At 31.6% G+C, this 25,616-nt stretch overlaps 1 protein-coding gene across 2 annotated transcripts; it reads left to right on the forward strand.

Annotated features, from left to right (window-relative positions):
- The first annotated feature begins 1,045 nt into the window (after positions 1-1,045).
- On the forward strand, positions 1,046-25,359 carry LOC139514618 (proline-rich protein HaeIII subfamily 1-like). Of its 2 annotated transcripts, XM_071304040.1 has the most exons (7): positions 1,110-1,156; positions 5,239-5,345; positions 9,662-9,677; positions 10,845-11,113; positions 12,553-12,646; positions 13,228-13,265; positions 25,036-25,359. In XM_071304040.1, the coding sequence occupies exons 3-7, from the start codon at positions 9,669-9,671 to the stop codon at positions 25,037-25,039; spliced, it is 414 nt and encodes a 137-aa protein (XP_071160141.1). In that variant the 5' UTR covers positions 1,110-1,156; positions 5,239-5,345; positions 9,662-9,668; the 3' UTR covers positions 25,040-25,359. The 2 variants fall into 2 exon arrangements, with proteins under 2 accessions (XP_071160142.1, XP_071160141.1); XM_071304041.1 differs by lacking the exon at positions 5,239-5,345 and having other exon boundaries at positions 1,046-1,156.
- Positions 25,360-25,616: the final 257 nt, after the last annotated feature.

The following is a 25,616-nucleotide window of genomic DNA, read 5'->3' on the forward strand; positions in this document are numbered from 1 at the left end:
GGTATATATCTCCCAATTGATACGATATTCCCGTGCTTGCATTTCCTATCATGATTTTCTTGATAGAGGGTTGCTGCTCACAAGGAAGCTATTAAACCAAGAGTTCTAAATGGTGAAGTTGAAATCATCCCTTCGTAAATTTTACGGACGCCATCACGAGTTGGTTGACCGTTATGGAATAGCCGTATCACAAAATATATCGGATATGTTCCTTACGTCGTAACTACAATCCCCTTCCCTTTCATGAATGTGACCTACCAAATTAGACTATTTACCGGATTTGTTATCACATAAGCAACACGACGGGTGCCGCATCTGGAGCAGGATCTGCTTACTCTTCCGGAGCACCTGAGATCACCCCTAGTTTTTTGGTGGGGTTCGTGTTGTTTATTCTTTAGTTTTCTATGTTGTGTCGTGTGTGCTGTTGTTTGTTTTTCTTTTTAATTTTTAGCCATGGCGTTGTCAGTTCGTTTTAGATTTATGAGTTTGACTGTCCCTTTGGTATCTTTCGTCCCTCTTTTAAAGAAGCGTTGATTCGAGAAAAAGATACTACGATAAATGTATAGGTCAGAGCAGTGATTTTAATTGTTGGACCAGAAAGGGTAAGGGAAGGAGTTGATTCAAATTTTTGGAATGGAAAGGCCTAAGTAACAAAACCAGAGAAATGTTTTTCTTTTTTATAATAATTTTTGTAACTATGACCATGTGTTATCTTAAAAGGCTAAAGTGACTAAGAACTAAAACATAAATTAAGAACATCATGTCCTAGTCCTAAGACACATTTGTTGACTTGACCCCAGGAATGGTGATATATAATCTTTACCATTAACAGTAAAACGCAATTTAAAATCTAAATTATTCTCTATGATATCCACCGATTTCCCTATTTCATATAGATTGAGTGAAATCTTATTTTCTTTTCTTTGTCAATTTTGTGTGCTATGCGAAGATTCTGGGACCATGAACCAATCAAAACCATCGTTTATATAGATTTTTATTTCAACACTGTGGTTACGCTTTTATTGGGGGTAAATGCGGTAGGTTTACCAGGGTGCATGACAATATCGATATATCAAACAAAGGCTTGTCATTGACATTTAATCAGTTCGGTGAAACTATTGAGGAAGTAGGTCTTAATTTTGGAAAATAAAATAAGGTAAGGCAAACTACCTATTAAAAAGAAAGACCCGTACAAAATGTATATATGAAAAATCTGAAATTTAAAGCAGCAAAACAAAAAATACTTCGACAAAATCAACTTGTATTAATAAATAGCAATAAATAAAATTAATGATTTAAAATAACACTGCAGGATTTTTTTTTTGCCATTTATTCGTCGCTCTTTCTAAAAAACGCCGATTTTGTTCAATACTTGCCAAGGTGAAAAAAATGTCAGGTCATAATTAACAAAATACACTAACCCGGTTGTCGCAGAGCTTTTTTAAAAAAATTTTTTTTGTGTTTAATATAAATTTAGCCATTGCTCGTGGAGTTTTTATTCCCCGAAGGTATCACTAGCCCAGTAGTCAGTACCTCGAATTATCATTGACAATTATGGTCATAATTATAATAAATTAACTGTTTACAAAACTTCAAATTTTTGAAATAATAAGGCTTTTCTACCTCAGGAACAGGTTACCTAAATAGTTGTATTTGGCAAAACTTTTTAGGACTTTTTGATCCTCGATGCTCTTCATCTTCGTACTTTATTTGGCTTATGTTAGATTCGAGCGTCACTGATGAGTATTTTAAGACGAAAAGCGCGTCTGGCGCAATTACAAAATTTCAATTCTAGTATCTATGATGAGTAAATTTAATTGGTCATGAATATTACAGCATACCTCAGCGTCTTTGAAGTACATATGTTTCAGACAGAAACACGAAAATTATATTTCTAACAAAAAATAAGTACACACATTTTCCAACATTTTTATTATATGAAAATCTTCCCATATTCTGAATTATTCTTTTTCTCATATTTTTTTTTTATCAATCTTTGAATTTTTTTTTTAATATATATCTCAAAATCAGAATTATCTTTAGGAATAATTTCCCCTGAAATTAGCTTCCAATGTGTAGATATTGTTGTCACTTAAGAAGGGACGAAAGATATCAGAGGGACAGTTAATAAACTCATAAATAAAAAATAAAAGGCTAAAAATGAAAAAAAGACAAACAGACAAACAATAGAACACATGACACAACATAGAAGACTAAAGAATAAGCAACACGAACCCCACCAAAAACTAGGGGTGATCTCAGGTGCTCCGGAAGGGTAAGCAGATCCTGCCGTCGTGTTGCTTATGTTATAACAAATCCGGTAAATAGTCTAATTCGGTAGGTCACATTCATGAAGGGGAGGGGATTATAGTTACGACGTAAGGAACATATCCGATATATTTTGTTAAACGGTTATTCCATAACGGTCAACCAACTCGGGATGGTGTCCGTTAAATTTACGAAGGGATGATTTCAACTTCACCATTTGGAACTCTTGGTTTAATAGCTTCCTTGTGAGCAGCAACCCTCTGTCAAGAAAATCATGATAGGAAATGCATAAAGTATGCTGTATTTCTTAACATAATTCAACTTATAAATTCTTCAATATGGCTTAAATATGCATTTATTACTTTTTGGTGAGTATAGGACAAAAATAAATAAATAATATTCTTAACCACAATGAGCATTCTTCAAGAGGAAATGCTATAAATTATTTTTCAGATACAGTTTGAATGATTGGTTCATTAAATATATATGTATGTTTTAATTACTAGAAATATTACCCTTTGTATAGTTTGGGCCTTTCATTATGTTGTGAAGGCCTCGATACTATTCAGGTATTAAGATGATTACCTCCTAATTTTGTGACTGGTTAATTCTGAACATCCATTCCATACCGCCCTATTTTTATCAATGATGCAATAATTGTTTTATTAATTTTTTTTACTTATTGTTGTTGATTACAAACAGCAGTAGATTACCGATGCCTAAATTTTGTAAATATATTTGAAATAACAAGCAAAAGTAAAAGTCTACCCAAGGGAATCGCTTGAACTCCAAACGTACCCGGAAACTTGCTATGTCGACAGGATAAGCGTACCCGGCTTTACATTGATCATCCGACAAGAGAATCCAAATTCAGTCAAAATGATATTATAGTGAAAAGAACACACACGGTTAACTCATAGATCAGTAGATTATTCTGGTATCTAAAGATCTGACCATGAAAAGATGTCTCTTGTGAGTTAAGACATTTCGTTGTGGTAAATCAGTTCATGTCCATATCAGTCGTTCTTTTTCAAAAACCCTGCTAGACATTTTTTTGTGTCAGTAAGACATTCCTGTTTATATAGTCCGCATAATTTGAAAACTCATCAGAAAAACAAAGCTGTAAAGCACAGCACATTGAAACAGATAACATTTCTAATTGGAAATGTTGACAGCCAGACGTTTGTAGTCCAGAAACAGACGTTGGTTACTGAACACCATTATTGTACATCAATTTAAATCTGGTTGTTTTTGTGCACTATTTATGGGCATTATGTTTTCTTGTCTGTGTGTCCGTTGTTTCGTTCGTCCGTCCGTCCACTCGTTCGTCCGTCCGTTCGTCCGTTCGTCCGTCTGTCCCGCTTCAGGTTAAAGTTTTTGGTCGAGGTAGTTTTTGATGAAATTAAAGTCCAATCAACTTGAAACTTAGTACACATGTTGCCTATGATATGATCTTTCTAATTTTAATGCTAAATAGAGGTTTTACCCCATTTTCACGGGCCACTTAATATAGAAAATGTTAGTACAGATGGGGTATCCGTGTAGTAGGGACACATTCTTGTTCTTCTTTCATTTGAAAGATAAAATTGCCATGATTTACCTTACTTTACTGTATCGATATTGTTATTTGACGAAGGTCGTTCCGTGAACTGAAGTTCTTAATATCTTTCTTCAATAAATATTTGGCGTATAGTTGTCTTATTGACAATCATATACCATTGTCTTATTTTAATACAAAACATAAAAGTATTCAGAAACATGACTTTTATATTTATAAAACACTTTCAAATCAGAGATTTTGTGATTGATACTTTTTCCCATATTTGAAATTACCATAAATTAAATTAATAAAAAGTATTTTTAGAAGTAATCTTTATTTCGTGCAATATTAAGGCGACAGAAGTATACCGATGTTCAAATATCATAAATACATTGACTATTGTAAAATACCGGTATAAGGTAAAATCACAAATATACTGAACTCCGATGAAAATTCAAAAAGAAAGTACCTAATCAAATGACAAAATCAGAAGCTCAAATACATCAAACGAATGGTTAACAGCTGCCATATTCCCGACTTGGTACAGGCACTTTTCTTATGTAGAAAATTGTGGATTAACCCTAGCTAAACCTCTAACTTGTATGACAGTCGCATCAATGTATTTCTTTGTTTTGTAATACGATAATAATTCAATTCAGTAAATATTTCAGAACAATTTTATTCAAGAGTTTTTATTTTCAAGGATCGCAATAATAAAGAGAGGGTTTAGTTATCACAAAAAAAGATTGCCCCCATTGGTTCTAGCACGGCGAAGTCGCTTTCTTGTAGTGTTGTTTCTGAACTGAGAATTGGTATAGTAATTATATGTTTACATCCTCATCATATACAACTATTGCTGTCAACAAAATTAATATACAATTTTATCAAATCGAGGAAACTTTGTTGTAATATATGTAAAAAAATTATATCAGTGGTCACTATAGTATAGTATAATAATATTAACTAACGTCTATATTCGGGAACGAGTTACAACTTGTCGAACTGTGCTGTCACTATCCCTTTATTGAAAACTATATTCTGACCTTTAAATGCCTAGTTCGATTATTGCATGAATCGCTACCGTTTTATAATGACGCATGCAAAAAATAAAAACGAATTTAAATTGTCATGTTTTTCCCTTTTAAATTTATCTTTAAATTTGTGGTGATATTTCTCAAAAATTAAAACAAACCAGACTGTGAACCTGAAGATCAGGCAAGTGAATAATGAAAAATATGATATTTAAGAACTGATTTTGGTTGCAACTTACTAAATCGAGTAATCGTCAACGTCTCAAAATACGTTACCTTGCAATTATACCTATGTTAACTATATGAACAAGTAGTTTAGAGAAAATATATGCAAAAAACAAAATGTTTAAATCCTTATTTATTTGTATTATTTATATGTTCTTGTTTATTGTTATTCAGCTATATATCGGTTATTAAAAAACAAAGTAACCGTTACGGGTTGAAATAAACCCCAGTTCCGCGAAATCAAGAAGGAAGTAAGGCCGTCGACAGGAAATTTCTAACCGGTAGGAATTTAATTTTTCTCTTAAATCTTTTTTAATTTTAATTTATTTCTATTTTATATCCTTTAATTTTCATCCACGAGAATTTTAATTTTTAATTAAAAGACTGCTTTCATATTATACATTTCTGCAGAGAATACTGTTGAAGAAATTAAGCCCAAACGATAAATAAACTTCCATTTCTGACCGAGCAGAAGTGTATGTTCACCATATATTAGCAAACATTTAAAATGTTTTATGATAAAAAGTATGGAAAAAAATAATTATCAGGCTAAGCAAGCTATACGAATTTAACGCTATGTGGTGAATATTAATCCAAATTAGAAATGATTTTTTTTCATTTGAAATCGTAAACTAACTCGTAAATAAATTAATTAAAATAAGGTGCTAGTCAAAAAACAACAACCCAGGAGTTCATCGTACATTTCATTTTGATCTAGAATAGAGTTTCCGTTATGAACTGCCAAAACAGTGCTTTTAGAAATTTGATATATTGAACTTATGCATCTGATATTTTGGAAAATTGCATTAAGTTGCATGTTTCAGTTTGATTCTCTTAATTGGCTTACTAAAGATCCAATGTAAGCAAATGTCTGATGTCAGAAGATGTAACCAAAGAAAATAAACAAAATGACAATAATACATAAATAACAACAGACTACTAGCAGTTAACTGACATGCCAGCTCCAGACTCCAGACTTTAATTAAACTGATTAATGATCATGTCTTCATCATATGAATATCAGGCACAATCCCTCTCTTTAGGGATTTAGTTCCGATGCAAAGACCCTATAAGTGAATCAATATTACGCAATCTTTCATGACCTGACAACAGTATCGTAACTATATCCCTTCTTAATAAGTCATAAGTCTATTTAAAGGTTTTGTTAGCTTCTGAGGTGAATACTGACATTTTTGTGCTTTATAAAGAATAAAACGGATGTGAAATACCTGAACGTATAAGAGTCTAAATATTGAGCTATATTTACGAATGATGTCCTTATACCGATGATAAAACTTAGTTAATGTTTTGACTAGTTTGTGATATAGAAAACCCTGGTGTAATAATTTTTAAGTAATATATAAATTTCTCTATTTAAAATCTTAAGCATTGTTACAAAGTATTTTTATGCAACTATATAGAATAATACAATTCAGCGATTTTTCACCAAGCTAGTTCAAATAAGTTATAAAAAAATACTTTCATGGGCTACTTTTTTTTTTTTAGATAAATGGGGTCGCAATTATAGCATTTACCTCAAAATTTCGTTTTTTGTTACAATTAATCTTTTTGACAGACATATCTTACTCGTTTGTTTCAATGATAAATACGAGCGGATTTGCTTTGATAAGATAATTTAAAAAAAATTCTTAACGTTAGCATGCTCTAAATTGCTGTGACAATTCTTTGAGTATATTTATTTATATTGAATTTTCTCGGTTTACAAAAAAGCCCGGTATTTTGTGCTACATATATTTATCTATTTAAAAAGAAAATCATTGGTGATTTGTTCATGATACTTGAAACAAATACTCTTGTTACTTTATATAGTCAAATGTTATTGTAAAAGAGGACCCACGGTATTTGTATTCTTTCTAATGATTTAATTCAATGATCTAAATCAGTCGAAACATGTTATTTTCTAATATGTCACATATTTATGTCGCAAAGAATTAAATGTCAGTACCTTCAATGTAACTGTATCGTTACTCCAGAATAAAGGAGAATACAAAAATCGGTCTTAACCCCCCCCCCCCCAATAAAAAAAAAATTTAAAAAAAAATTTAAAATTAAAATAACGTATTTCTTATATATGGGGAGTGGATTGTGTTTACCTTTAAAAGAAATTATTATCGTATAGTGTTTTGTAGACTATTGTTTGTGTTATTGTCCTATTTCGTGGTTTTTCAAATAGTTTTATCGGTCTCTTTATCCCTTTTGGAAAAATATATCTTTTACCTGTTCATGAACATTCTATTTCTATATTTCACATTATATCTTTGAAAAAAATAACTAGATAGTTTAGATATTAGCGTGACTTCTCTGTACCGAGATTTTTTATGTTTGTTCGGGTTGTTCATGTCGGGTTTCAAATCAACTATTTGGCGATTAACGGTTACAAGTCTATAAAATCATAAGTCAGGACATAAATAGACATAATTATATTTTTACATGTACATAGAATACGTGACACTTTAAACGTATAGAAAGAGGAGTGTCTCTGTGAGTTGTTTACCCGGTCTTTTTGTATCGTTAAGAATTTTGATTGTTCAATATTCCAATAAGGTAGTATGTTTAACTACAAATCCAATATACATTTGTTCGACTCTCTCCGTTTTGGGTTTAATTGGCGTAATTAATGCACGAAATGATAAGTCACATCACATAGTACTGTGGTATTATCATTCACATTACATAGTACTGTGGTATTATCAAGGTTGATAAAGGCATACATTATATTTGTTTGATCTATGGGATTCTTTTTTGAATTTTTCTTTGAGGTTTTTTTCGAGTTTGTTTAGCATTTTTATTTTAATTATTAATTCCTTATTTGTTTAGAGATTTGAATTCATTATTCTGGAAATACAAAACTGAATATCGAAAAAAGTAGGCAGACTTCAAACACCATTCTTGATATTTTTGATTCAAGTAAAAGCACAATGCATATACCAGTTAATACATACTGAGTAAAATATTGCGTGTTTGGTTTTTCCCTTTAATATTTAACTCCGTCCAGAATAATGAGTCTTTTAGCTACGAAAAATAATCATATTGATATAATTTTATCCTTTAACATCGGAAATTGCTCTGGAACGACAAAAGTGAGAATCGTCTTAACATAAAAAAACAAACAAAACCCAGTCAGACGTTATTTCTAAATAATTTAAAATTAACTCATGCTTCAGTAAATGCACGACATTAGAAATTTTTATTTTTCGAAGATCAAAGTATAATTATTCTCGACCGACAAAAGGGAAATTTTTTTATAAGCTGACTTATTCATAATTCGAACTGAGTAGGAAATTGCTTATTTTGTATAGATGAAAATCTTATAAGTCTGAAAAGTAAAAATCGGCAAAAATAATTTGGTTAAAAGTAAGTAATACAAGTAAAAAGTACGTTTTTTTTCGTCTCTTAAAGATCTAAGTCTCAATAATCTGGAACGATAGAAGATTGAAATAGTCATATCATATATAAACAGTAACAAAGGATACCATAAGTAGAACTTAATATCTTTTCTTTACAGAGTGCATCACCAGAGATGTTAATTTGGCTCATGACATATTTAATGTTGTGCAATTTTGTTTGTCCCATTTATACAATCTTACTTTAGGGCATTGTGATGTTCTGTTGAAAAAAAAATTTTCAACGAAATTACCTCAAATAATATAATTTACATTTATTTCAAACTTATCAGATATTGACCACTCTAGACGCATGACAGTAAACGCCTTAATCAAGTGAAAAAATGACAGTTGGTATTCATTCTTTGATGTCTTTGAGCTTTTGTGTTTGCCCTTTGATTACGGATTTCCTCGGAGTTCAGTATTTTTGTTATTTGAGTTTGTTTAGATTTTACAAAATACATAAGTACAAAAATGTAATAACAATAAACATAGATGTATCTAGCATATACATGGGTTATTTTCCTTTAATGCTAATACTTATTGCAACGACTGAGAAATGTTGTAGTTGTTCAATACACAAATACTACTTTTTAGTAAAAAAAACGGAACAAAATCCTAAAAAGGTATACCGCTGTTGTCAATATAAAAAATGAACAAGATAGATCCCCGTCAATATTTTTAAACTGAAACTTTTATAAAAAATCTTGAATGTTTGTTATTTATATACATACTAATTAAAAAAATTCAAAGTCTCACAAAATGATTGGATTACTGTAGATTTCTTACTAGCCATCATACTTCTGAAAGACCATCGCACATCAGCAAAAGGACCATCAAACTTCGGAGCAGATCATCGTTTTTCGGCGAGATAACCGCTATTCAAGCCACCCCATCGCACCTCCAAGTCTTATATATTTAAAAGCATATAAGTTAATAAAAAATAGGGTCATTTGATTGGTGTACTAATTACTTAATCTTTGTCAACATGATTGTTTCAGATAAAAACGAAAGCACTTTAAAAAAAAAGAAAGGGAAATAAACACCTAAATAACATTTATGACTCTTTCATTAAAGACAACATGAACAGTCGTTTGTTTTAAGGTACAAATATGTAATAAACATATACATAGATGTATCTAGCTCCGAACTCCGTTAGTATTGTATTTTTTACATTAGTTTTTACGTTGCAGGAAAAATATGGCGCAGGTAAGTTGAATACTTTTCTTAGTAATCACCCAATATCAAAATTGGAGAGTGGGAGAGAGCAATTTGGTAATACATGATATTTAGTTATTATCGTTAACATTTTATATTTTCGACTTTGTAAGTTGTGCATTAGTCAGTCATAATTTTATGAATTAGTGCAAGAAAGAAGGCTATAATAGGTTACGAAAAAACATAGTCAAAAAATAAATTCACGATAAAGGATTCTTTTAAAACTCTCTATCAGAGTAAATAAAACCTGTAATGCTTAAAATTATCAAAAACTTAAAAACTCTTGGTCGTCACAACTGTCTGAGCTCTAGAGCATACATTTCTTTAACGGGTTTAGGGGGGGGGGGGCTTTAAAAATCACCATAGTTCTAGACTGATACTATGATCAGAATTCAAGACCATTTATTAGCAGAAAAAAGAACGATGATATACAAATAATTAGAAACAAATTACGTCTAGTTCAAAATGCGAACAAAATGCTAACAAAATGTTGATACATTAAAACGATTCCATGAATATTATTTGATTTTTTACTTTCTGTAATTTTTAAAAGATGTGATATGAGTGCCAATGAGACAACTCTCCATTCAAGTCACAATTTGTTAAAGGTAAACCATTAAAGGTTACATATTTAGTATGTTAAAAATTAGATATGTGAATTTGGCTCAAAGCGGTGAAATATATGAATTTTACAATTTTAAAATGTCCCTTTAATCGGATTTCTGTATAATTGTTGTGAATTCTGGTATGGTCAGGATTCAAAACCGTTACTTTAATCAAGGATGTAATAAAGGCAAAAGTAGTATACCGCTGTTCTAAAGTCATAAATCGAGAGAGAGAAATCCGGATTACTAGCTAAAACTAAAATCAAGGGAAACACATCAACTGTAAGAGTCAAATCTATTTGTATGATCAAAATTCATTACCGTTACTTTGACATAGTCCGAATTTCAGACTGTATTTATAATCCGAGTTATAAAGCATCTATATGAATAGAGTTCTGGGCCATCAGCTTAATCCGATTTCTTGATTGTTAATATGATTGAAGCTTTAAACAGTGTTTTAAACAGTAATTATGAATAGTTTTTATACCGTTTGGGTAAAAAGAGTACAAGATCGTAACATGATTTATCAAATATGTATTTTGTTTCTCATTAGCTTCCAGGTCAGTATCCGCCGGCAGGTGACCAGCCACCACCTTATCAACCAGGACAACAACCACCACCGCCTTCCCAAGGTGGATATGCGCAACATCCACATGCTGGATATCCGCCCCCTCCTCACGCTGGATATGCGCCACATCCTCATGCTGGCTATGCACCCCATCCAGGGTATGGTCCACCACCGATGCAACAGCAACAGCAACAACAGTCTGTAGTTGTCATTAACCAGAATCGTCCTGAAGTTGTAACTGTAAAGGAAAAAGGGTAAACAGAAATAAGTTTATTCATCTTTATCTACGCATGATACACGTAGTTGTTTTAAATACTTATCTAACCCTTGTTTAAAGAGTAAATTGCATTCAAAGTCACACCATTCAGGAAACTTTAACGTCAGTATGAACATTCATATAGAATTGATTGATTTATTTAGTATACACATCAATAACAGTTTCTCAAGTGACATATCAGCAACAGCAGATGAAACTACGATGAGACAAACATAAGTTTTTCTCCTTGATTTAGCACCATCATGGTAAAAAAAAGAAGCTCAGAATAATCTAGATATACTAAGATAGCAAATGTTTCTTTTACTCGTCAAAACTTACACATCAACTTAAAGTCCGTATCTCTTAATTTTATCGCCATGCATAAAGGATGTGTTAAAGTTGTAAAGTCTCCATTTAATATCAATGCAATAGAGTTTTGGATACGAACACTTTCATTTATTTTCATCATGAAGGGATGGTTTTCTTGCCCGCTTTGTGTGAAAACCAAAATCAAGAGCAAATTGCTAACATAGCAAACATCAAGTATAAAAATAAACGAAATTCCCTTTACAAATATAAAAATAAGCGATTTCTCCCTTCTTTCCAGAGAAAAAAATAAAAGATAAGATGTCCCTAGATAACCAACGGCTTTTATGAGAAAACGCTACGTCTAAAATAACATCATGAAAAATTATTAAAAATAAATAATCAGATTAAAACGCTATTTCTATAGGTTGATTTTTGCAGTTTTTCTATCGCCCCTAGTTATTCACCTGCTATCATTTCTGATTGGTCTGATGACAACGGACGTTTCCTATGAGTTGCTTTCCTACTCCTTATAATTTGCAACCAAAATAATTTCTAAAATTTCGAAGAACTTTATTTCATTTAAACTTTATTCATTTTTAAAGCTCTAATGCATATTTTCTTCTTGTTATGCATTTAAGTATGTGCAGTTCAGTATTTGTAGGTATACACATGATTTTAGATTTAATATATGAATAAATACGTTTTAATCATCATGTAAACAACATCTACTTGAAAAGTGATATGGGTATTGACACAATTGTAAAATTAAAAGATTTTGACGTAAAATGTCTGTCAGACTTGACTTTTCATGTTAAAACTTATCTAACTTTATCAAAATTTTCATGGGAATTCAATTCATAATTTTCATTTTTAAATGCTAGGTTTGATGTTTTGTTGTGAGGATATTTTTTGTGTTTTCGTGATTTAGAAGTTTTTGTTTGGTATTATTCTAACGTTATATAAATACGGTAAATTTTGAGTTTTGATTTTGTATTCTGAAATGAAAATAAGGTAATAGTTCTTTACTGTTTGATTAAAAACCACTACGATGTGTAAAAAAAACCCCTCATATTGACTTCTACAAATAAGCAATATACCTGATTTATCTTTATTCGGAATATATAACAGATGTATGCCTGATACTACTGACTGGAAATGGTGGAATTGGCTTTTGGCAGTTATAGCCGTTATAATTTTGGGACCAATCGTATTGGCCATTGGTGTAAGTGTTCATTATCATTATATAATAATTTCTTACTGGAACATCTCCCTCAAAATCAAGTTCCTATATTGCTACACGGAACACTGGCAAATGGGTTGTGAAGGCCGTGCATAGAACTATAATGGTTCACTTTTATAAATTGTTATTTGGATGGAGAGTTGTCTCGGTGGGACTCACACCACATCTTCCTGTAATCTATGTAATATGATTATTATATCTCCAGAATTCACTATATTAATGTATGAGGTAAATCCTATTAAACAACATTTTTGAGCTTATTAACAGCTCAACGAATAATGTAAATAACGGAGTCGTATGTACCTTCTGTGTTTACCGTTGTATTAATATGTACCCAACTTTTACATTATCGAGAAAGTATATACTACTATACTTGCATATGGGACGAACTATCAAAGACACCAATTTTATTACTGTTATTAACGTTATTGTTAAATTTAATTTCTACTGTATCTTTTTGTTGGTGTCTTTGATAGATTATTTGTATATAGCCCGCGTTACCCCTTATGAAATGGTTCCAGGCGTAACGATTAATTATAATCAACGATTTTGTATTATTTCAGATTGTTTGCTGTTGTCTAATGCTAGGGGACGATAACAGGTATCTACTACTAATTTAAGTTTTAACGTTTTAATGGCATATACACTGGGGTAAAGCTGATGACCGTAACTGCATTCACGGTCATCCCAAGATGTCGGATGAAAAATTAGGTCAGTTTCTGTATTGTCTGTTAAAGTGTTTCTATATCATTTTCTTTACAAATCATACATTGAAACGATGTAAATTTATAAAAGAATCACTCGGAAATCACTAATTACTTCTGAGAAATGTGCATGAAACGGGAAATTCGATTTGAAAAAATCGCCAAGATGACCGTAAATCACAATCGAGATGACCGTAACAGAATCAGCGATTCATAACAAGGCTGACCGTAACTGCTTTTAAGATGACCGTAATTTTTAAATGATGACCGTAACTTTTAAAGGATGACCCTCAATTCTAAGAAATATCCGTATTTATATAACTATCTTTTTGTATCAAATGATTAATCGTGTTGGTATACACATATTAATATAAGAGTTTTATCCTATAGGTAGAAGAAAATAAGACGCGCTTCAAATGCAAAGATTACCATATGTATCTTTTTTACAGTAGAGGGTTTAATTTTTAAAATGAATTTGCCAAAAGACATGCAAATGAACAGGAAGGGAAAACATGCTACAAAAGCGCGATAAAATGACACCTTACAAGCATAATGAAAAAAAAAATGCGGTGCACAGCCTTCAACTGCTCGACAAAAGATTTTTTGTTTTGTTTCTGGGATTCTTTTTAATGACATATAATAAATACACATTTTTAAAAATGCCAAAAAATTGCATGTACACCCATTGATATTATATCGTCTTTCATTTTGTCGTGCAAATAAAATAACAGAAATATTTTGAAAATATCATTCGAATAAACTAGTGAAGGTGAGCTCCAGCAAAGTAGATCCTTAAAATAGTATTGTACGAAAAGCGTATCACAAGGCGGAACGTTGTCAATTTGTATATATACAGAAATGTTATTCATACAGTCAGGATTCTACTTCTTCAAAATTATCTCCCCATCACGTCAGTTCATGCTCACAATCGTAGAAATGGAAGCCATTGTAGGGATGACGCTCTGCCAATTTTGCTCTTGAAAACTGATAAATTGATCCACATAGCACCATTACGATCGATCGTTATATGTCAGTTATATTTTAAAAGACAAATGTATCTACTAGCTAATGAGCATTAGTTAATGATCTTGTCTGCATTGATTCAACTTAAAAATATTGTCTGTTCGGATGTCAGATGGAATTTTTGAAAATTCTTAAGCATTTAAAAAAATTCTAATTAAATATTTCGTGGAAGGGCAGACTAATGCCCGCGTCACACTGTCCCGATTTTTATATACGATGGACACCCGAATGCGAAAATTGTAAGTTCGTACGAAGCTGGTCCCGATCTCGTTAAAATACCAAAAAGTGACCGAAGCAAGTACGATGAATAACGAAGTCTATACGATGGTGCCGAAATTATATACGATAGCAAAAGATGGACATACGAAGGTTAACCGAAGACGGGTATTTAAGCTTCATATCTTAGCCGAAGCCTACACGATGGATCACGAAGGCTACACGATGGATTACGAAGGCTACACGATGGATTACGATGATGGCGCGATGGCCATACGATGTCTAAAAGATACGAACAGAATTTCGACAACATATCGTTTCTGTACAAGTCTGCCATGCATGGCGGGAAATCGATCTTTTTGTCTAATTCTTATAAAACTTAGTTTATTACCCCCTCGCCTACTACATGTAAGTTCCGTGTAGATAAAATGGTTATGGACACTCTAGATCCAAATGCTCAAAACTTGGTATGGTGTTACTCGTTAAGAATATCTTAATGGGGTTCGTGTTGTTTATTCTTCTTTAGTTTTCTATGTTGTGTCATGTGTACTATTGTTTTTCTGTTTGTCTTTTTCATTTTTAGCCATGGCGTTGTCAGTTTGTTTTAGATTTATGAGTTTGACTGTCTCTTTGGTATCTTTCGTCCCTCTTTTAAGCGCTATTGACTTTAAAGTTCAAAGGTCAAGGTCACAGTGGCAGTTGTAATACAACGCAATATCACCCTTGTGGACACTCTAAAACCAATATGCTTCAAAAGATTTTAACCACATTTAGTATATTGTTCCTCCTTGTAATGATCTGACATTTTTTACGTTCAAGGCCAAAGGTCAAGGTCATGCAGATGGACTTGTTTTTTCTCCTTAAAATAGCATAGTACACAGGAAATTGGTTGCTCATTTTTTTACCTGCTGGTTCTAAAAACAATATTAAAGGTATTACCAGTTACTGAATGTTTTGGTTGATTTCTAAAACAATAGTTTATGTATCAAATATGCATATTCCATTTACCATTTTCTGCATGTGTCATATACAAATATAGTGTCCATATTTGTCCCCAATATGTTACATACGAGGGGATGCCACGCTCGGCATTGCCTTGTTTGAACTGTAAAATGTGTGCACTAGTCTGAATAATCACCCATAATTATGCCTATGTTTACTGGTCTATCTTAAAGGTAAGGTAATGGGTTCGTTGATCCCTTTTGTTCAAAAAGAGCTCTTTCCAGGAGAATATCATAATAATATAGACAAAAGGAAGGATGTGGGGAAAGCAACAAATGCGGCAAAATATGACATATAGAAAACAAAATGGTTATGGAGTAAACATTCGTGTGACAACAACTCAGACGATACATAAAAAATCAGAATAATGACGAAAAAGTTGGTTTCCCTATATACATGTACCTGCAGTGTTGGTGTACGAGGCGCGTTTATGATTTTCATTATGTAACTTGATTTGAAAAATTGACAAAAAATAATATTTTACTTGTAAAAGTAAATCCTGAGCCTGTAATAGCTGCTCTTCTTGTTCCAATTGAATTAATAGAAACAACGCTGTCGCCTTTCTTGTTCTCATAGAATCATATGATATGAGCTCCATGTTTTGTGAACGTCTTTCTTAACTGTCGTATTAGACTGACTAGTGCATATCGAGTGGCACTTTAAATAAAGGTATTTTAGCGCGAAAATTAACTTACATTTAGCTGGATTTATTGCCGTCGTAGTTCCATCTAGTCGCCTTCGTACTTTTATTCGATGGCAACACGACGGGATTACGAGGTCTTCACGAAGTCGTGTTGCCATCGTAAGACCTTCGGGTATCTTCGTGATTCATTCGTGTAGAGATCGTAATGTCAAAACTGCCCGATGGAAACGATGGAAACACGAATGCAATACGATGTGCAAAGATGCATTCCCAGTGATATTACGATGGTGAGGATGGTGATACGAACTCAATACGATCCCTCAACATCAGACGCACCTTCGGGGATTTTTTAACATGTTAAAAAATTTAGAACCCTTCCCGAAGTTGTCCCCGAAGGCTAGAAAAAGTGGCCGATGATTCTACGATAGTAAAAGATGGCACTACGAATAGCCCGATCTGGATACAATCAGTCCCGATTTTGAAAATTTCCATTATCGTGTTGCCATCGGCGTAAAAATCGGGACAGTGTGACGCGGGCATAAACATTTTCAGTGGTTGAAGATTATAAACCCTAGTTATCACACACAAGAATATCATATTTTTTCGAAGATATCCATTTTCATCATCCAAATTAAAACACTGTCGTCAAGTACTTTTAGAAAAAATAGCTATTCGAACACACCTACTCTGTTTTTGTGATTCATTAGATAGGTATCTCACTTGACCCATATATTTCATCTTTTCGTACTGTCATTTTTTTACGTTATAAAGTCAACCTGTAGCTTTGATATATAATAATAATAGAATCTGAAGCGAGAAGCTATATAAAATACTCCTGCTTTGTACGTTTTAAGACAAATATACACCCCAAACATGCCCTAACATAAAAAGGTGCACTCGATTTTTCTCTTTTCGATACAATCGTTATTGTTTTGGGGAATTTTTTCTTGATTCACATAATGGAAGGCCAGACACGAAAATTTCTGAACTAAAAGATTGATATGTTCTCCGTCCGTGATAAAAAAAACCGGAGGTTATGCATTTTCTACATCCAACTTATAGATACTATATATAAAAAAGAAGATGTGGTATTATTGCCAATGAGACAACTATCCAGAAAAGACCAAAATGACACAAACATTAACAACTATAGGTAACCGTAAGGCCTTCAACAATGAGCAAAGCCCATACCGCATAGTCAGCTATAAAAGGCCCCGATAAGAACCATGTCGTCGACTTGATATCTTATTGTTTTGCATTACTATGTAATAGATACATTGAAAACTTATGCAAAAGGTGTTTTTTAAATAAGAAAATTGTCGTTTTATTTGTTTCTATTAACTTTTTAAAACTTACTATATCAAACATTACAGTTAACATTTATCGCTTTCTCGATAAACACAGAGCTTCTATTCTTTTGTTCTATTTCAAAAGTGTTCCGCCTGCATATATCCAGACAAATTAAGATTTTACACATGGGCTCGATTACCAAATATTCGTATGTATTATTAATGTTTTTAATGCTCCATTTATTGGCATTATGTTTTTCTGATCTGTGCGTACGTTCGTCCGTTCGTCTGTTTGTTTGTCCGTTTGTCCAGCTTCAAGTTAAATAAAAATGAAACTTAGTACACATTTTCCCTATGGTATGATCTTTTTAATTCTAATGCCAAATTAAAGTTTTATCCCATTTTCATAGTCCACAAAACATAGAAAATGATAGTGTAGATGAGGCATCCGTGTACTAGGGACACATTCATGTTTCTTCAAATTTTCGTCGTATCGCTGTCAATTTGTGTTAAAATTTTAACGTCGATATCAATAAATATTTCATTGTTTACGAGAAATATGCAATTTACTATCATTGTTATAAATCCTAAATATGGCCAATTATATTATAGTTTAAAAAAAGAAATTTATGAAACATATTTATATCCGCTAACCGAGCCACTATTGAGATCGACAAACTCAACAAAAAAGCTTTGAACACAATACGGATATTTCTTAGAATTGATGGTCGTCCTATAAAAGTTACGGTCGTTTATATAAATTACAGTCAGTCTTTACAAATTACGGTCATCCTTTACAAGTTACGGTCATCTTTTTACCAAACACGGTCATCCTTGTTTTATGTTACGGTCATCTTGAAAATATTTTGATAATGATTTACGGTCATCTTAACGATTTTTACCAATCGAATTTCCCGTTTCATGCACATTTCTCGGAAGTAATTAGTGATTTTCGAGTGATTCTTTTATAAATTTACATCGTTTCAATGTATGATTTGTAAAGAAAATGATATAGAAACACTTTAACAGACAATACAGAAACTGACCTAATTTTTCATCCGACATCTTGGGATGACCGTGAATGCAGTTACGGTCATCAGCTTTACCCCAGTGATATAAAAGATATCGTATATTATTTATTTCACTGGGATATATATTATTGAAGAGTAAAACACATATATTGACTAACTGATAGGAACCGTAAACGTCCAAGTTAATGACAGCCAAAGCTGCTCATGAAGACTTTTATTTTTAGCTTTAATATTTAATTATTTCGTATTGGAACCTTTTAAGCGTTTGCATGCGATTTTCTGCCATATCTCTAAAATTGAAAATTGGCATTGCGGTAAATAATTTTTAAAAATATCCTCTACTTACCTATTTAACAACACAATATAAATAGAAGATGTTGTATGATTGTCACTAATACAACTACTGTAAATTCTGAAATTATTGCAAGGTTTTGATTATTGCGAAAAATGGGACAGAGATGTTATAGGAATATTTTTAACTCGCATTTTAAAATATATAATATCAATTAAAGAGGATTTTTCTCAAAATCATAAAAATTACAATCGCATTTCAGTCTAAAATGACAAAATCGCAATAATTTCTGAATTTACAGTATATACAAGAGACCAAATGACACAGAACTGTACGGCTTTCAACAATGAGCAAAGTTATTTTACAATACTGTATACATCGAGGCAGTTAAAGTAACAAAACATAACTGGACACGGTTAACATGTCTTGCTTAAATAATTGATTATGTTTAATCAATAAATAAGCTTTATTTAGAGACGGCATATAACACAAACAAGGGCATACAACTGTCTCTATTTTTTGTGTTATTTTCACATTTACTAGTAAAATATGATCTTTTTAATTCTAATGCCAAATTAAAGTTTTATCCCATTTTCATAGTCCACAAAACATAGAAAATGATAGTGTAGATGAGGCATCCGTGTACTAGGGACACATTCATGTTTCTTCAAATTTTCGTCGTATCGCTGTCAATTTGTGTTAAAATTTTAACGTCGATATCAATAAATATTTCATTGTTTACGAGAAATATGCAATTTACTATCATTGTTATAAATCCTAAATATGGCCAATTATATTATAGTTTAAAAAAAGAAATTTATGAAACATATTTATATCCGCTAACCGAGCCACTATTGAGATCGACAAACTCAACAAAAAAGCTTTGAACACAATACGGATATTTCTTAGAATTGATGGTCGTCCTATAAAAGTTACGGTCGTTTATATAAATTACAGTCAGTCTTTACAAATTACGGTCATCCTTTACAAGTTACGGTCATCTTTTTTACCAAACACGGTCATCCTTGTTTTATGTTACGGTCATCTTGAAAATATTTTGATAATGATTTACGGTCATCTTAACGATTTTTACCAATCGAATTTCCCGTTTCATGCACATTTCTCGGAAGTAATTAGTGATTTTCGAGTGATTCTTTTATAAATTTACATCGTTTCAATGTATGATTTGTAAAGAAAATGATATAGAAACACTTTAACAGACAATACAGAAACTGACCTAATTTTTCATCCGACATCTTGGGATGACCGTGAATGCAGTTACGGTCATCAGCTTTACCCCAGTGATATAAAAGATATCGTATATTATTTATTTCACTGGGATATATATTATTGAAGAGTAAAACACATATATTGACTAACTGATAGGAACCGTAAACGTCCAAGTTAATGACAGCCAAAGCTGCTCATGAAGACTTTTATTTTTAGCTTTAATATTTAATTATTTCGTATTGGAACCTTTTAAGCGTTTGCATGCGATTTTCTGCCATATCTCTAAAATTGAAAATTGGCATTGCGGTAAATAATTTTTAAAAATATCCTCTACTTACCTATTTAACAACACAATATAAATAGAAGATGTTGTATGATTGTCACTAATACAACTACTGTAAATTCTGAAATTATTGCAAGGTTTTGATTATTGCGAAAAATGGGACAGAGATGTTATAGGAATATTTTTAACTCGCATTTTAAAATATATAATATCAATTAAAGAGGATTTTTCTCAAAATCATAAAAATTACAATCGCATTTCAGTCTAAAATGACAAAATCGCAATAATTTCTGAATTTACAGTATATACAAGAGACCAAATGACACAGAACTGTACGGCTTTCAACAATGAGCAAAGTTATTTTACAATACTGTATACATCGAGGCAGTTAAAGTAACAAAACATAACTGGACACGGTTAACATGTCTTGCTTAAATAATTGATTATGTTTAATCAATAAATAAGCTTTATTTAGAGACGGCATATAACACAAACAAGGGCATACAACTGTCTCTATTTTTTGTGTTATTTTCACATTTACTAGTAAAATATGATCTTTTTAATTCTAATGCCAAATTAAAGTTTTATCCCATTTTCATAGTCCACAAAACATAGAAAATGATAGTGTAGATGAGGCATCCGTGTACTAGGGACACATTCATGTTTCTTCAAATTTTCGTCGTATCGCTGTCAATTTGTGTTAAAATTTTAACGTCGATATCAATAAATATTTCATTGTTTACGAGAAATATGCAATTTACTATCATTGTTATAAATCCTAAATATGGCCAATTATATTATAGTTTAAAAAAAGAAATTTATGAAACATATTTATATCCGCTAACCGAGCCACTATTGAGATCGACAAACTCAACAAAAAAGCTTTGAACACAATACGGATATTTCTTAGAATTGATGGTCGTCCTATAAAAGTTACGGTCGTTTATATAAATTACAGTCAGTCTTTACAAATTACGGTCATCCTTTACAAGTTACGGTCATCTTTTTTACCAAACACGGTCATCCTTGTTTTATGTTACGGTCATCTTGAAAATATTTTGATAATGATTTACGGTCATCTTAACGATTTTTACCAATCGAATTTCCCGTTTCATGCACATTTCTCGGAAGTAATTAGTGATTTTCGAGTGATTCTTTTATAAATTTACATCGTTTCAATGTATGATTTGTAAAGAAAATGATATAGAAACACTTTAACAGACAATACAGAAACTGACCTAATTTTTCATCCGACATCTTGGGATGACCGTGAATGCAGTTACGGTCATCAGCTTTACCCCAGTGATATAAAAGATATCGTATATTATTTATTTCACTGGGATATATATTATTGAAGAGTAAAACACATATATTGACTAACTGATAGGAACCGTAAACGTCCAAGTTAATGACAGCCAAAGCTGCTCATGAAGACTTTTATTTTTAGCTTTAATATTTAATTATTTCGTATTGGAACCTTTTAAGCGTTTGCATGCGATTTTCTGCCATATCTCTAAAATTGAAAATTGGCATTGCGGTAAATAATTTTTAAAAATATCCTCTACTTACCTATTTAACAACACAATATAAATAGAAGATGTTGTATGATTGTCACTAATACAACTACTGTAAATTCTGAAATTATTGCAAGGTTTTGATTATTGCGAAAAATGGGACAGAGATGTTATAGGAATATTTTTAACTCGCATTTTAAAATATATAATATCAATTAAAGAGGATTTTTCTCAAAATCATAAAAATTACAATCGCATTTCAGTCTAAAATGACAAAATCGCAATAATTTCTGAATTTACAGTATATACAAGAGACCAAATGACACAGAACTGTACGGCTTTCAACAATGAGCAAAGTTATTTTACAATACTGTATACATCGAGGCAGTTAAAGTAACAAAACATAACTGGACACGGTTAACATGTCTTGCTTAAATAATTGATTATGTTTAATCAATAAATAAGCTTTATTTAGAGACGGCATATAACACAAACAAGGGCATACAACTGTCTCTATTTTTTGTGTTATTTTCACATTTACTAGTAAAATATCTGTTCTCGGCTATAAAGTTTGGACGAAATTTAATTATTAGTTAATATTTTCTTGGTTTCTTCTGAACATCCTATTATGGATTCACGAAAGAAGTGATGATGCCTGATGATTTCACATATAAAGAACATGACATTTTGCAAATCTCTGAAAAGGAAAGATAAAAATCATTGGAGAAACAGATTCCACCACTATAACCCGTATATTATGATACTTCTCCACTCTCAATAGTTATTTTTAATTATTTAAAAAGATCGGTAAGCCTCGCGCTTAAATAGTAGAGAAATAGAGAAATATCGTACCACACTTGTTGCTGTGGTGGAAACTATAATTCTGCATTGAGATCAAGCTATTAATCCATTGAAAGTCTTTGAGATCAGTCTTTTACTATGTATCATAAAAACATACACAATACCAATGTCTCATTAACATGTGGCAAAAATGAATTGTGTCAAACCGACATACACATCTTACTGGGATAATTAAATAAGTTAAGAAAACACAATAATGTTGAACATTAGGGTAAACCTTAGAATAATTCCGTAATTTATAAATCAAAAATTAATATTGGAATCACCTGATCTTGAAACGGATCATGGATTAACGACCAGTATAATTATAATGCCATCATAAAAACAATCTGAAATATTGAAATCCACCCCTTACATGTGATTATGGACTTTCCGATTTTATTTTCCTCTCAGTTCAGGATTTTTGTGATTGTACTTTTAACGAACAATCCAAATACAAAATCAAGTTGACTTATAATTAGTTTGGTGGCTGTCATCAATCGAAAACCTTTGGTAGTTCTTGGACTTTTTTACTGAATCGAAAATTGTTTTCGGTGGTCAATCTCAGAATAAGATTGATCGATCGATTGTGCTTATTTAACGTGTAGTGGAATTTTAAGTACAAGAAAATGGATACAAATATATTATTGCATATACGCTAATATCTCATTTATTTTTCTATATAAAGGCATGCGTAAATACATAAATATATTGTATTGCCGATGGCAAATCAAATAAAGTAAACAAGTCAGGAATATGACAGTTGTTGTCCATTCGTTTGATGTGTTTTATCATTTGATTTTGCCATGTGATTAGGGAAATTTCCGATTGAACTTTCATCGGAGTTCAGTATTTTTGTGATTTTACTTTTTACATATATATATATGATTAATGAAATACAAAAACAAGAATAACAAATTGCTCGAAATAATACCCATGAATAGAGGTACAACGGTAACTTAGAAAGAAACATGTTAACTTAATTCAGAGAAAAAAAATATGATTAATAAAAATGTCAACTGGAAACGTTTAACTGAATTACTGAATCAATCAATTACGGACGAATTCAAGGAACAAGCAAACAAATCAGATTTTTTGGTAAACTGGAAACCTGTGTCAACACGTTGTTTAACAATGTATACTCGGACGTGTAAAGTTTTGAAACATAATCATAATTACATGATTTGTAATACATTGTTTTTTCGTATACTCATGTGACCTAATGGAACTTGAATGTTGCACTGTATGCCGCAGGTATCAAACTTTTAACAAGACACTAAATTTACACATCAGCAATTTTACCAAGGTTTTTAACTCTCTTTGAACGACCGGATCCGAAGAAATTCAACATGCAAAATATAACTGAAAGTTTATTTTGTTAATGAAATATATGAAAATAATAGAATTATTTACTGTTCGAGTGTAAAATATTCGTCGGGAGTTTCGAATAAACTATCAATTAAGTACGTTTTACTAACGTGTTTTGACAAGTTGTAATTGGGAACTTATTTTGCCGATTTATACAAGACTTGTTCCCATACTGTTACGAAACACAGTTCATGGCTAGAATCGTATTTTTTTTAATATCAACTTCTCGATAAAATATGAAGCATTACGCTCACTCCACAAATAGCTTCATATTTTGGGTTTCTTCTGATATTGCAAAATCAACTGATAACAATTTCGTATCGGAGATACGAGAATTCAAACATCCAGAAGTTTTGAAATAAACAAGAAGAAAAACCCTTTTTGTTTGTTTTAGGTGTCAGACCACCAATTAAAAATCCCTATCTGTTCAACCAAATTTTGCAATTTTCACAGCTTTCTAAATATTTTACCTAAAGTTTAACTTCAAGGAAACCAGGTATATCCTGAATTGTACATGTATCACCTTTCTACATGCCAATTTTCAACCAATGTTTAAAGTCTTATAAGAAATTTCTGATCTTGAAAACACAGGTACTACCAAAATAACACCCGGTTTTCTGGAAATCTTGAAATAGTGTACTATGTAGCGCATTAATCCTGAATTTAATGCAAACTCACAGACAAGCGAATTTTGGCTCAAAATGGTCTAAATATATCTCCCTTTCACCAAAAGTTTCATTTCTGCAAATTTGTTGGTTATTTTAAGTAAACAATGACATCAAATGCACTATGTTTTGTCCGAGTAGGCCTACTTTCATGTACGTTCTGAATTGGAGGGAGTAATTGGTGGTCTGACACCTTTAGAACCTTTGCACTCAGTGAGTATATTCAACCAGTTAGTTCAGCTTAATATTGTTGTTTTCTTTTTCTTTTTAGATAACCTGATTGCCTTTACAGTATTTCTAAATATGACAGAAAAACGTTATGATATATTCATTATTCAATGCAGACTTTACTTCCGTCCTGTCTTACGTGTGCTGTGATACTGTTATGGATTATTTAGATTTTCATCCATTTATTTTTATTCTATTAATATGGTTTACTGGTTATTTTTGTTTATTGTTGTGATATAAAGGTATATGCATCATTAATTACATATATGTTGGATGTCAATAGCGATGCACTTTTTGTCCGTAAAATCAGCGAAATCTATTTAAAATGGTTTGTTGTTTGATAATTAAACATAGACTCATTCAAAAAGTTGTGTTCTTTGGAAGATGTGCTAACACTTTTAACTTAAATTTTGTATGACAAAAAAAAATATTGCATTTTTTTTTTGAATTCCGAAATATTACTGAATGAATATTTCCGAAACGGGTAATAATTTGTATAGAACGTAATAAAATTTCATAAGAAGAAACCAAACCGACACTCCTTACTAAAAAAAGAATAAAGAAAAGACAAACAACAGAAAAAAATACACGACATAGAAAAATAAAGATTTAACCCGACGAGAC

This window comes from Mytilus edulis, chromosome 3 (genome assembly GCF_963676685.1).
Source record: "Mytilus edulis chromosome 3, xbMytEdul2.2, whole genome shotgun sequence".
Taxonomy (NCBI): Eukaryota; Metazoa; Mollusca; class Bivalvia; order Mytilida; family Mytilidae; genus Mytilus; species Mytilus edulis.